Source organism: Phascolarctos cinereus, unplaced genomic scaffold (genome assembly GCF_003287225.1).
Source record: "Phascolarctos cinereus isolate Bilbo 61053 unplaced genomic scaffold, phaCin_HiC Scaffold_5;HRSCAF=322, whole genome shotgun sequence".
In the NCBI taxonomy this organism is placed as follows: domain Eukaryota; kingdom Metazoa; phylum Chordata; class Mammalia; order Diprotodontia; family Phascolarctidae; genus Phascolarctos; species Phascolarctos cinereus.
Genome location: NW_027555958.1, coordinates 465,241,531 through 465,256,176, shown reverse-complemented (window position 1 = coordinate 465,256,176; position 14,646 = coordinate 465,241,531). Strand labels below are relative to the sequence as shown.

Here is a 14,646-nt window from a genome sequence, read left to right as displayed (position 1 = left end):
CTCTTGTTTGTGTTGGCAAAGAACTGGAAATTGAGGGGATGTCCATCCACTGGGGAATGGCTGGAAAAGTTGTAGTATATGATGGTGATGGAATACTACTGTAGTATCAGAAGGACGGTTTCAGAAGAGTTCTATGAACTGACACGAAGTAAAGCAAGCAGAACCACTGTGCACAGCAACAGCAACATTGTATAATGATCCGCTGTGAAAACACTTGGCTGCTCTGATCAAGACAATGAGCCAAGACAGTTCTGAAGGGCTCAAGATGAAGAATGCCACCTCCCTCCAGAGAGAGAACTGACGGACTCTGAGAGCGCATTGAAGCGCACTTTGTCACTTTGTTTTTCTTGGATTGTGTGTGTGTGTGTGTGTGTGTGTGTTTCCTTTTGCAACATGGCTAATGTAGAAATATGTTTGCATGACTTCCTATGTATAATCAATATCATATTGCTTGCCTTCTAAAGGGGGGGGAGGAGTAGAAGAGAGGGAAAGAATTTGGAACTGAAAATTTTTTAAGTAGCATGTTAAAATATTTTTAAATGTCATTGGTAAATATTTAATAAAATAAATAAAAATATATCACTTTGTAAAGTGGCCAAGAAGGTGCCAACCTACGTTAGGAAAAGAAGAGGAAGGGAACAATTAGGTACCTACTGTGTGCCAAGCACTGTTCTAAACACTTCACAAATACTATATCATTTGATCTCATTGGTAGAAGGCGTTCCCTTACTCCAGAGTCCCTTGTGCTAATGACATCAGCAGCCCAATCCCTTTCCTCTGCCTTCTAGTTTTTCAGTTAATAATTTTAAATTAATAATTAAACGATAAGGTACTCAGCATTTTTCTGGGGCAAAGTCTAATTTCTTCTCCCTTCCCACAAAACTTTAGCACTTGGATGGCTGGTCCTAGACTAGAAAAGAGGCCTGTTGAACTCCACTTACCTTTTTTGTTTTAAACAGGATAGTCATTTGACATGCCTTTTCTTTCTTATTATTTATTCCTTTTTTGGTAGACTGAGTCTCCCTACCTCCTCCAGGCAGGAAATGTAGGGACCTGACTTCACTGCTGATTGACATAGAAACCTGGGTCAATTTGTCCCTTCTTTGGAAGCCTGGTGGCCCTGAGGCTCGCCATATTGGTGCCAAGCTTAGAACGGACACCCCATCGGCTCTAGGCCCACTGCAGCCCAGAACTCCTGAACTCAAGTGGTCCACCAGCCTCAGTCTTCCCTAGTAGCAGGAGGTCACAGGTGTGCACCACCATCTTCCCTTACTTTTATTGATGGGGTCAGCCATGGGGATCCCGATCCGGATGCAGTTGGCAGCCTCTGGGCTCTCTGGCTGGGGGAGGTCTTCACAGTTGGGCAACTTGAGTCTCATCAGAATCATGGGATTTGATCTGGCAAAAATGTACTCAGTCTGACAAAGGACATTCTCCAGGATTTCACACTCGTCCCGGCACAGGTCTCGCGGCTTTGGAACTGGCGAGGTCTCATCACAGTAGGGGAAGGCGTAGTGACAAAGGGAGGGGATGGCGAACTGGGAGCATTTATCAGAGAGGTGACTGGACGTGCCGATCATAGTGAAGGCGGCTGCAAAGCAAACAGCGAAGCAGTCAACAAACATTTATCAAGCCCTTCCTTGTTCCAGGTGCTTACTGTGTGCACTAAGTACTGGGAACACTGGAAATAAACGGTCCTTGATGATGGACTGACTGAAGAGGATGGAAAGGGGCCCTTCCCAAGGTGGCTTGGTGACATCTTTGCAGAGTTGGAGAAATGTCTTCTAAAAAAGGGCTCGTGGAATTGTACCACTTGGCCCCAGAAGGTAGAATGTGGGGGAATGAGCAGAAATCATTAAAAGGCCGATTAGGGTGTCCAGACTGGCTCCCGAATCACCCGGCTGCCTCAGGAAGGGCCCCTTTCCATCCTCTGTGGTCCAAATCTCTCCTTTTACAGAAGAGGCCAAACAGTCTTTGGAATTAGCGATTAGGCCTCTGATGACACACTTGTTTTCACACTGCTCTACAGAGCCAAGAAGGGTCAGTGAGTCATCAACAGACACTTATTAAGTTCCTATTGCATTTCAGGCACTTTGCTAAGCTCTGGTAAATCAGCAGCAAGGTACTTTGAATAATTCAAACTTTTTTTTCCCCCTAACTACTTTACAATGTGACCTTGGATAAGTCACTGAATTCTTTTGGGCCTCCATTTCTCACCAGTAGAGGGAGGGGTTGGGACTAATAGCTAATAATAATAGTGAGCATTTTTACAACACTTTAGGGGTTGTGAAGTTCTTTACGCATGTGAATTCACTGGATCCTCACAACAATCCCAGGAGGCAAGTGCTATTATTATCCCATTTTACAGATGAGGAAACTGAGGCTGGGAGAGGTTTAAGTGACTGGCCCGGCATCACACAGCTAATAAATGTCTGAATAAGGATTCAAACTCAGGTCTTCATGACTCCCTGTCTTGTGCTTTATCAACTACTTGTGAGGCCCCTTCCATTTCTGAATGCTCCAGACATGGTGTGATAAGGCCAAAGTACAGTGGGACTGTCACTCCTTATTCCTGGGATCTACTATCCCTTAATGTTCAGACATTTTTCAGGAAGGTGAGTCATTTTGACTCCAGGCCCACTGCTGTATACACTGTGCCACCTCGCTGCCCCCTGGGATTCTCCATATGTTTAAATCCTTCCGCAGGCATTTACTGGCTGTATGACACTGGATAAGTCAATTCACCTTGTTGGCCTCAGTTTCCTCATCTGTAAATTCAGGGAAAGATCCCTGCCAGCTCTAATGCCAGGGACCTCTGAATTTTTTACAGGGACCTCAGAAGTAACTCCTTCCCTGAGCTGATTTTCTTAGCACAGCTCAGGGGGATGTTGAGGGCTTGAGGTGTTAAACTCCCCAGCTGGTAATTGGGAAATGTTTAACAAAATAAATAAAAATACAACACAACCTAGATGATGCTTTTTCTATTTGCATTGGGCACCACTGGGCAAGGCTGTTCCTCTTGGCCACTGTGGTTACATGGCGACCGGCTTGCCCTTAGAGCCCTGAGAGATGGCAGTCTTCATAGGGAAAGATGGTGACAGAAGCCTCTGCCTTGGAGACACCTTGTCATTGGTATCCATTCTTCTCCTGTCCACCATTTTATAGATAAAGAAACATGGCCACACAAGTCACCAAATACCAAAGGCTGAATTTGAACTCGGACCTTCTGACTCCAATCTCAGTGGATGGTTTCCCCCTATTGTTCCATGTTACTTCTCTAATAAAGTCATGTGTAAATGCTAATTAGGAGGGATAACATACATTCAGAAAAAAAAAAAAAGACAATATGGAAAAGGAAAGGTGCCTGAGTCGCTGAGGTCTGGGGGCTACAGTGAAAAAGGAGCCACGTTTGGAGTGAGAGGACCTGAGTGTGAATCCCAGCTTTGCCTCTTTCACCTCAGGTACTTCTCTTCCCTGGCTTCAGTTTCCCCATTTGTAAAATGAAAAATGTGGACTCTAAGGTCCTTTCCGGTGCTAAATCTGTGATCCAAGATAGCATGCATATTTATTTTGAGTCTAGAAAAAAAAATGATGTTGGCCAGATTCAAGAAAAGTAGCATCAGGTCTGTAGATCCCACTTCATAATAAACACACATAATTAGGATCATATACTGAGAAGAAGAGGAGATCTCAGAGGTCTCCTAGCCCAAACTTTTTAATTTTACTGAGGGGAAATCAGAGTCCTCGGGAGTCTTCAAGGTCATCACATGAGGCACTGAGAGTCAAAGACAGAAGGCCAGCCCAGGCCAACGACATTCATTGCAGAGGATTCTCCCATTTCCTTTTCCCCTTCCAACAAGGCTCCTTGCTTGGGTGTTGCTGTGGCCTCCCTTAGGACACAGACCATGCCATGGTCTTCTTCGTACTCCCCTCAGAGCCCGACACCGTTCTTTGCACAGCAAGCGTCTGTTGTTCAGTGACCACTGGATGGCTGAGCGACCATTGGATGTCTTGGTTAGGAATGACCTACCTGTAATCTGATTTTCTATTTCCCCTTGCATGTGCAAAGACTCCATGTAGACAGTGCGGTTACCAATGAATCTGGCGCATGCGATCCCTCGGTATGGCTGGCAGAATCCATCTTCTTCATATTCATCCCTGAAACCAAATCACAGCTATCAGAGGGAGGCTGCAGAAATGACCCTCCGCAGGTAGAGATTTCCATACCCATTGTGCCTTGAAGAGTCACCAGGGGACACCATCACATTTTTTTTTATCTTACAGTCTCAGAGGTCACCCAAAGCACCAAAGGTACAGAATTCCAGAATCTGAGTCTGAAGGAAACGCAGAGGCAGCCTCAGCCAGACTGGACCTGAGCAATAATTGTCAATGTAACAGTCAGTGGGTGGTCATTTCATTTCCAGTTGAAGACCATCAATTGGGGGCACCCAACTGTTACTCTACTTTGGACCATACTAATTGTTATTAATTATGACTAATATAACTAATACAGTTATACGAGTTAGTCCTCATGTCCAGCCTAAATGTGCCCCTGACCTCTGGGTTCAAACAGATTAATTCTAATACTTCTTCCAAGTGACAAACTTTCAAATATTTGAAGACAATTACGGGATGAGATTCATTTGGATGGCTCCATCCTACTGTTGACCCATACTGAGCTTGAGGTCCACTAAAGCCCCCAGATCCTTTTCAGAACAGCTGTTGTCTATCCATGCCTCCTCCATCTTTATTTGTGGAGCTGACTGTCTGTACCCAGGGGCAAGACTTTACATCTATCCCTACAGAATTTCATCTTATTAGATTGAGGCCAGTTTTGTCCATATCTTCTTGAGTTCTGATTAAGTCATTCAATGTGTTGTCTATCACTTCATTATCTGCACGTTTAATCAGCACATCATCTATACCTTCATCCAAACCAATGATGAAAATGTCAGACAGTACTGAGCCAAGTCCCCCAGGGCCCTGGAGTGCTCTACTGAAGAACTCCTGACCTGATTGCGTTGAACAAATTATAATTGTTCTTTGAGTCTCGCTATCTAATCCATACTGAATCTGTCTCATTGTATTATTGTCTACTCCACATGTCTCCATCTTCTTTACAAGAATAATATGCGATACTTCATTAAAAGCTTTAGTAAAATCAAGGCACACTATGTCCATACTCGCCCCCCCCATTAGTCATTTTTGTTCTATGATGCTCAGTACAAAGCATTTTCCTTTGCAGAGAAAGTAACAACACCATGAAGACTGAGTAGCTCTGCCTTCTTTCCATTGTCCGTCCGCCCAAGCAACCCCTATTTCTTTCACTGGAGCTCAGAGAAGTCCCTTTTTATAGCTAAACACTCTTTTTTTGTTTTTGATCTGATGGGTCAGGCAGCCTAGACCCCCTAAAAGACCTTCCAGAGATCAAAACCACCCAGATTAGAGAAGAAAACCCTCATTTCTACAGCTGCTAATGGCAGGCAGATAACATGAGAGGATGAAAGGAAATGAGTGAGAGGCCAGAAGCTTATTATCCATTATGATTTTCTTTTGGCAGAAACTCTGTTTCATTAATAGCAAAGGCATTGGATTCAGGATGAACAAATGTATGCCATTATCGGCACCCATTCATATGGCCCCAGGGATACAGGAACTGCATTGGGTTAGGAGCCCACCAGTGAGCACAACACACAATCCAGGTGGTCTGTCATTCAAGGCTTTGGACCACGACTGCGAAACTGCTAGTAAGATTTTTCTCAAGGACAAGCCCTGAAGATTTAAAATGCGCAGCTAAACCAAACATGAGCAGAAGGAGAAATATAAGTCAAAGGTAGCTGTATCATTCATTCATTTATTCATTTATGCACGCATTCATTCATTCATCCCATCCAGGACAGCACCTGGAATTGTGGTCTCTACAGTGCCTCTACCCTACACCACCTCTCTCCCTCCTTCATCTCTTGTTAAGGAAACGATAATCAAATCAATATTGCCACCATTGCTGAAAAAAGCAGGACAACCTGGGGCTCCACAGCTTCACTCAGAGCTTCCTTGCCTGTCTGATATGTGGTATGTCCCCCAGTAAAATGCCCACTTTGTATGGGGAGGAGCCCTCTAACTTTTATGTGCTCAATAAATGCTTGTTGTTTGAATGACTTTCAATGATTCAGTCAACAACTATTTATGTAGCGGCCAGTAGTGGCAATAGATTGTTCTAGGCATGTGGGGTGAGAGTAGGCTTACAAAGATCTTCCCAGTAGAATATAAACCCTTTGAGGACAGGGACTCTTTCATTTCTGTCTCTGTTATCTCCAGCACAGTAACTAAAGATGAATGAATGGTTGTTAAATTGAATTGAAAAATAAATAAGTCCCAGACCTTGATCTCGAGGAAATACAATTTAGTAATACCATTCATCACATTCCCATCTTTCCATAATGTTTGCAGAGCACTTTGCGCAATCTCACTGGAACCTCAACACAACCCTGTAACATGGGAACCACAAACTTTACTATCCTCCTTTTCAAATGTGGAAACAGATTTAAAGAAATCTGGTGACTTCCCAAGACGGCCACTGTCCTAGTGAATGTGAGAGGATACGCTTGCACCCAGGTCTTTGTGACTTCAAGTCTAGCCCTCTATCCACTAGGGGACATAATTGAATTCAACAAACATTTGTTCACTGCCCACTATATACAAGGGACTGTGGGCATACAAATAAAGCTGGGGCACAGCCTTGCTCCCAAAGAATGGACAGTCTAAGGGTGAGCGGGTGGGGGTGGGGAGGCTTGTTCAGAGATAATTGTCATATAAGGTAAAGTGAAGTTGGTGCAAAGGATAGAATAAGACAAAGGGCTGAATGGGGACAATATCACTCTCATTCGGGGAGTCAGGAAGAGAGGGAAGTTAATTAATAAACAGTAAGGATTCAAAAAGGTCTAATTGCTATCACTTTATTCCCCTTGATAAAAATGAAAATCTGGTGGCCCATAATCCCCATTTATGTGACTCACATGGCGCAAGCAGAGACTTGGGAAGAGGGTCTGAGCCCCTGAAAGAGATGGGAGATGTCCCTGCTTCAGGGAGAGGGGAGGTTCCGACAATGGTCCTCATGGGAAGTCCCCGAAGGAAGAAAACCATGTGAGTTCCATTTTCCTAAGCCCGGAGCTCTTAACCTCTCTTTGTGTTGTGGACCCCGATGGCAGTCTGAGTGAGCCTCCTGACAGACCTTCTTCTCAGAAGAATGGGATGAAATGCACAAAATCAAATACGCAGGATTACGTAGGAAACCGATCGTAGGGAAACGCGATTACCAAGATTCACGGCTCCAGTGTTCCCGATCCCACGGTAAGGACCCCTGGACTAAAGTGGTGCTGTTTTGGAGAGCACTGGCTCTCACTCTCACTGCTCCTCTCTTGTCAATAATGAAGTCTTGTGCAGTTGTGGAGAGAATGCTGGGCTTAAGTCAAAAGAGACCCGAGTTCAAATCCTGCCTATGTGGCCAATGAACAGCGATGGAAGTCCTCGAGCCTCACCTGTGAAATGGGGCTAATTAATGATAGCTGTTGTACCTTTCCTACAGATCTGCTGGGAAGGACAAACACAGAAAGGATTGTGCAAGTTAATATTACATTAAAAAAAACTCTATCATCTCCCTTTTACCTATTGCAGCAAAAGGACCTTGGGCTGAGAGGCGGGAGACCTAATTTCTTGTCTTGGGGCTGTCAGTATTTGACCTCCAGCAAATCATTTCATCTCTCGGAGACTCAATTTCTTCATCTTTAAAATGGGAACAATAATGCCTGTCCCATCTGACTCACAGGATTATTGGATCCCACAAAAGAATGAACGTGGAGAACGCACTTGGGAAAGATAAAAAATGTATAGGATCCTGGATCTAGAACAGGAAGGGACCTTAGAGGACAGTGAGCCCAAGCTCCAATTAAATTTTATTTTCTTTGCCCACCACAGATTCAGATCCAGTCAGCACGTGTGTGTAACTTGTGAGTAGTGGAGATTCATTTGTGACATTGGGGAGTTGTGAGCCCCCGGGGTCACACAGCCGGCAGGTGTCAGAGACCGGACTTGTTTTTAAGGCTCAGACTGTCCATTCATTTCTTCCCACCTTGTTCAAAGAAGCCTGTGATCATCTCCTACTGGAAAGGGTCTCCCTGCCCCCAGCCTCTCCCTTTCTAATGCACTCTTGGTGGAGAAGCCAAATTGATCTTCCTAAAATGTGGATCCGACCATGTCACTTCTCTGCTCAAGAAGCTTTACCGATGGCATCTGGGAAAACCTACCAACTTCTCTTTCTGGCATTCGAAGCCCTCCACGGTCTGGCTCCCATCTATCTTTCCAGGCTTCATGTACTTTACATTCCAGTCCAAACAGCCTGCTTGCGATTTCCTGTATGAGACATTCTATCTCCTGTTTCTACACCCTTTCACAAGCTGTTTCTCCTGCCTAGAAATCTCCCCTCCTCACCTCCAGTTCCTAGAATCCCCTAGGTTCCTTTAAAGCCCAAAACAGATGCTACCTCCTACTCCAGATCTTTCTTCAGCCCCTCAGTTGTTAACTGCTCCCCCCACTTCTTTGTATTTACCTATATGTGTATGTGTGTATATATATATATATATATATATATATATATATATATATATATTTCCACGTATTTGTCTGTGTATATGATGTTTCCTGAGAGTAGAATTTACATTCCTTGAGGGTGCTGATGGTTCATAAGACAACAGATCCAGAGCTGGACATGAGCTCAGAAAGTCCCGGGTCCAGCTCTGCCTTTTACAGAGAAGGAAACCGAAGGCAGCTTCAGTGCTGTGTTGCACAGGGAGTCAGTGTCAGAAGCGCAGTTTGAACACGGGCCCTCTGAATGCAGAGCTGGCATTCTCTCCACCGCACCATCTTGTACCCCCTCTGCCCCGTTTCATTTTTTGTCTCTGTATCCCCACTGACAGCCACAGTCTGGAGCACTTAGTAGTTGCTTACTACTCGCTTTAAAAATATTTATTCAAGGGGAGGCTAGGTGGAGCAGTGGATAGAGCACCTGGCCCTGAGGTCAGGAGGACCTGAGTTCAAATCTGGCCTCAGACCAGATACTAGACACTTACTAGCTGTGTGACCCTGGACAAGTCGCTTAACCCCAGTTGTCTAAAAATAAAATATTCATTCAACAAATACATTTTTATTGAGTATCTCCAGGGTATGAGGCAGTGTGGGGCAGTGGGTAAATAGTTTGGCTCAGAGCCATTAAAATCTGGGTTCAAATCCTACCTCTCACACATACTGGTGGTGGGCCCCTGAGCAAGTCAATTAACCTCTAAGTGTCCTAGGTAGTGCTCTCTTCCCCCTCTATTTCTCTCTCCCTCTCTCTCTTCTCTCTCTCTCTCTCTCTCTCTCTCTCTCTCTCTCTCTCTCTCTCTCTCTCTCTCTCCCTCTCTCTTCTCTCTCTCTCTCTCTTCTCTCTCTCTCTCTCTCTCTCTCTCTCTCTCTCTCTCTCTCTCTCCCCCTCTCTCTCTTTATCTCTCTTTCCCCACTTTCTCTCCTTCTTTCTTTCTGTCTCCATTTGATAGACAGGTTTATCTATCCATCTATGCTGCAGAAAAAACAATGGCCTGTGTTGGTAGAAGGACTTTACTCATGGGGAGTTCCTTTTGCCAAAGAACATCACAGATCCAACCCCTGTCCCCTGGGGCTGTGTCCTGGAAGCTCCACTTGGGAAATCAAAGGACAGACTAAGCCACACTGGACAGTCGAGGCAAAGCTGTGAGGCCCAGCCATTAAAAGAAGCTGGTTTTCAGTTGCCCCGAGCTCCTGTTCAATAAACTAGACACTGTGAAGGGAAGGGGGGTGGGGAGGCTGGGGAGGCCTTTGGGGGTTAGTCCTGAAAACACTTTGTACCCACAAAGCTCTTAAAAAGTTAACCTTTTAGTACACACACACATCCATAGATCATGTGCCCTGACATAAAGACACTGAGATCTTAATGTCCCCCAAATCCGGCAAGCACTCCCTATGTTTACTTTCATAAATCCTACTGTTAATGCTGAAGTCTTCTTGGCTTTCCTCCTCCTCGGACTATAAAATTAACCCAACTTTTATAGGGTAACTAATACCCAAACCCTATGGGGAGAAGTAAGCCTCTCACATGCCCTCCATTCCATAACCAGAAATACAAACACAGCCAGGCAGGAGGGGAAGCCGGCACCCGAGGGTGGCTAGAGGCACCCCCCTGATCCCAGGACATCAGTCTCACCCTCAGTTTGACAGCCTCGGTACCTTGGCCAATCCCTTTTCTCCTCTCTCTACTGTAAACTCCAGAGGCCTCAGCTTAGGATCTCTCTCAGGAGGACAGAGCCCCAGACAGACCCCATATGGTTCAATCTTTGCCCTCCAGAGAGGTGTGTATTTCCACGCACAGGCTTAAGCCGTCCTTCCAACGTCCTTTCCAATTACAAGGCCCCAAAGAAGTCTCTGCCTTGTGCTTCTGAAAGATGCTCAGCCACCTCCCCACTCCCCACAACCTAATTCCAATGCCCCAGCCATCCTTATGCCTTTTCTGTGCACAGAAACATACATTAATAACATTAACATTATGTATATTATGTGTTTTATATACACAAACACACATATACACATCTATGTGTGTGTGTGTGTGTGAACAAAGTGTGCATACATTTTGACCCAGTTATATGACTACAAGGCCTCAAAGACATCGGAGAAGTAGAAAAAAATGATGTCTATGTACAAAAATATTAATAGCAGCTCTTTTCCAGCTAGCCAAAAAATTGGAAACTAAGGGGCTGTCCTCCTATTGGGGAATGGCCAAACCAAGTGGGGCAAACGAATGTAACGTAACATAAGAAATGATGAAACAGACAACTGGGAAAAGCTGGGAAAGTGAACAGAATGAGGAAAACCGTGTATACAGTAATGATAACAGCGTTATAGAGGGAAACAATTTTAAGAGACTTTAGAGCTCTGATCAATGCCATGATAAACCATGAGTCTGAAAGAGCAAAGAGGAAGCCCAGCAGTCATCTCCTAACCAAGAGGTGATGGCCTTAAAATACAGAAGGAAGCACACTTTTTGGATACCTTGTTTTGCTGGATGATGCGGCTACATAGTGAGGGGTTTCTTGTTTTTGTTTTAATTTGCTCAGCGGGGCAAGAAACTCGAGGGGAAGAGACAATAATTGTTAAAAAACTGCTTTTTAAAAATCCCGACGACTCCCCTCCAGCCAGTATTTCATCCTCTTCCTCTCTGCCCTTGGCCTTGCCCAGAGAAGAATACCTCTTCCTCCAGCATGACTCATTGGATGATTTCCGCCAGCTCTGAAATCTTTTTCTCAAGGACACCCTTCCTCCTGCTTCACTGTCGCCAACACACACGTTTGGCAAGATATAAAACATACAGAGTGGGGATGACAAAAGTGCCAGGGCCAGTCCAGCGGATGTATGTTAGATGATGCCTGAAGCGGAATAAAAGCGTATTCAGAGAGTGGGAAGGGAGCCAAGCCGGGAGAGCCATCTATCACCATCGATGGCATCAGCACGTGCCATCAGCTGCCCCATCACATCAAACTCAAGGGTGCTTTGTGATGGGAGGCCTTGTTTTTCATAGAGATTACTCAGTCACTGACATTCTTGGCTCTTCTCAGTCTGCCAAGCTCTCTAGACAGAAGGGGGGGATGAGTGGGGAGAGGGAGGAACAAATTTAGATGTAGGCGCTATGGCTGAAGGAAGTGTGTGGCCCCTGGGAGGCGACCATAGGATTGTATTTAGATCAGAGGACTGCAGAGATTTAGGCCTGGAAGAGACCTTCCTCAGAGACAACTGGGCACAGCTCCCTCCTTTTAGAGATGGGGAAACTGACTTAATCTAAGCCACATAAGTAGTAAGTGTCAGAGCTAGTATCTGAACTCAGGACCTCTGACTCTAAAGCTGGTACTTTGTCTACCATATTGCCTCCTGGGAATCACATGGATAAGAGTGGATCCTGGACAAGATGTGTATATAAAAGAAAGAGAACGCAATTCTGGGCTCCCAGATGCTCTTCCTGGTGAGTGCTGCTATAGAAGCATCAGACTCTGGGATGGAGATTGGATGGCCAAAGTAAATGATTATAGCTTTAGAGTGGGAAAGAACTGCCCAGCCTCCTCATCTTACAGATGAAGAAATGGTATCCCAGAGAAGGTCAGTGACTTGTCCAGAATCACCCTGAATTTAAATATCAGAGCTGGGAAATGAATCCACATGCTCAGAATTCAAATCTGTGGCCCCACTGGCCCATTGGGGTACGAGGGAGCGTGGGATGTACCTGGATTCCTCATCTGTCAGATAAGAATGATGAGGCTTACATGGCCTCCCTCAAGGGTTGCTATGAGCAAGGAGCTTTGTAGACCTGAGAGTGTTGGAGAGCTTTAGGAGGCAAAGAAAAATAGTAAACAAGATTCTACCTTTGAGAAGTTTACCATCCACTAGGATAATAGATTTAGAGCTGGGAGGGACCAATCCACTAATTGACAGGCAAGAAAACATGTTGAGAAAAGTTAGGTGACTTGCCCAGGGTCACACAACCAGTAAATATCTGGTGCAAGATTTGAACCCAGGTTTTTCTGACTGCAGATACAGTAGTGCTGTATCAATGGTGCTACCCAGCTGCCTTCATATCATTACACAGATTTTAGATGAGGAAGATGAAACTGAACCAAAGTCATAACATAAAAATGTTAGTGCCAGGATTTGAACCCAAGTCTCCAGAATTCTTTTCATCCCAGAATTCCGTGAGGTGGGGGCAGAAATAGGTACAATACAGTCATTTCACGTACACACGAACATTAAAGGGCTAACAGAGGAAGAATTAAGAAAGTCTGACACGGTCAGTTGAGTGGCATTTATAAAGTGCTTTCTATGTCCCAAGAATTATATTAAGCATTGGGAACCACCAGAGGAAAGAACACTGTTTAGGAAACTGGAGGACCTGGGTTCAAATCTGGCTTTGGTCACTCCCTGTGCGACGTCGGGGAAATGATGGGTCTCAGTTTCCTTATCTGCAAAATGAGGGGGGTAGATGAAATGGTCTCCGAGGGGCTGTCCAGGGGCTAGAATGATGATCCTGTGTGCTAATCCTGCCTTGGTGTGAATCAGACAGTCCCTGTCCCCTCCCTGGGGCTCTAGTTTCCTTGTTTGTAAATTAAGAAGTTAGACTCAAAGCGCTCCGAGTTCCCTTCCAGCTCTGAACCAAGGAACCTCTTAGCTCCTGACTTCCCTGCCAGGATTTATGAAGCACAGTCAGCTCCCCATCCCTCACCCCCAGCCCTCCACACTCACTCTTTTAAAATGCCAACACTCCTGGAAGGAATTACACACTCAAGTGTTTATTAGATAGGATGGCAGATTAGGTACCTGGCAAGAGGACAAAGTCGACCAAGAAAAGTGGGCTGGGGAAACTGAGGTCAAACCTGACCTACTACATTCTTCTGCTGAGGGCTGGACCCCGGTGCAGTTCAGGGGACAAATTTCATCTCTGCTACTCTGCTGTTTTGTGACCTTGGGAAAGTCCCTTGAGTCAATTGGTCAGTCAGTCCACAAGCATTTAGTGAGCAGTGACTTGGTGTCAGGCATTGTGCTAAGTATTGGGGATACAAAGAAAGATCACATTCTGAGGAGGGGAACCTAAAATAACCTGTGTTTATGAAGTAGCTACTTGTGCCAGACACCTGCTGGGCTTAAGATACCAAGTAAAACAGTGAAACTGCGTCAGTCCTCATGAAGCTTGCAGTCTAGCTCGGTGAGACAAGACACACACATTGATAGGTCTATGAAAAGTACATGGGAGGTAATCTGAAAGGGGAAGGCACTAAGAGGTGGAGGGGTGGAGAAGGCTAACTGAAGAAGGGGGGACTGGAGGCGAATCTTTAATTCCATTCAGTTGGATTTTCAGTTCCACATTCTGCCCTTTCCCCACCCGCTGAGAAGACAACAGAAACAAAAGCCACTACAGATATGTCTAGTTGTGCAAAACAAATGTGCACATTAGCCACGTTGAAAGGAGTCTTGAAGGAAAGCAGAGAGCCCTGAAGGGGAGAGGCCAGAGCATCCCCAGCACTGAGGCTTTGCAAAGGGACAGAGGTGGACAATGAAGTGTCAGCTCCAGGAACTACAAATTGCTCCATCCATTCTGGAATCCAGTTTGAAATTAATGACCTAGGAAAGTAACCAGTAGGCCAATGACCCCAAAGTCACCAAAACCAAACAAACAAAAAAACCCAACAACAAAAATAAAACCCAGAGGGAAAAGGACTCATACGCATGAAAATATTTGCGACCGTACTTTTTAATTTGGTAAAGAGCTAGAAACAAAAGTGGGTAGTCATCAGTAGGGGGATGGCTGAACAAAACGTGGTGTGTGATTGGAATCCTGCTGCACTGTCAGAGATATATCAAAATATTCCCTGGAGACACTGACTCACTGGGCTTTGGGGGTATGGCAGAGGGCACTGCCTAGGGGCTGGGGTGGCTGGTGCCAGGACCTTCCCATTGGAGGTAGCTTCTGGTGCTTCTCTCTTAAGAATTTTGGAATTGATTGTGTGACGTGGGAGACATTGGCCCAGAAATGCTCAGCATGCC

At 45.2% G+C, this 14,646-nt stretch overlaps 1 protein-coding gene across 1 annotated transcript in view; it reads right to left on the bottom strand.

The window, feature by feature from the left end:
• Window positions 1–14,646, bottom strand: part of ROR1 (receptor tyrosine kinase like orphan receptor 1) — a 375,033-nt gene that overhangs the window by 28,260 nt on the left and 332,127 nt on the right. Inside the window, exons 5-6 of the mRNA XM_020993141.2 lie at window positions 4,031–4,158; window positions 1,274–1,591 (exon numbers count right to left, since the gene is read on the bottom strand). Coding sequence (XP_020848800.1) covers window positions 1,274–1,591; window positions 4,031–4,158 — 446 coding nt within the window. The remainder of the gene's footprint in view (window positions 1–1,273; window positions 1,592–4,030; window positions 4,159–14,646) is intronic.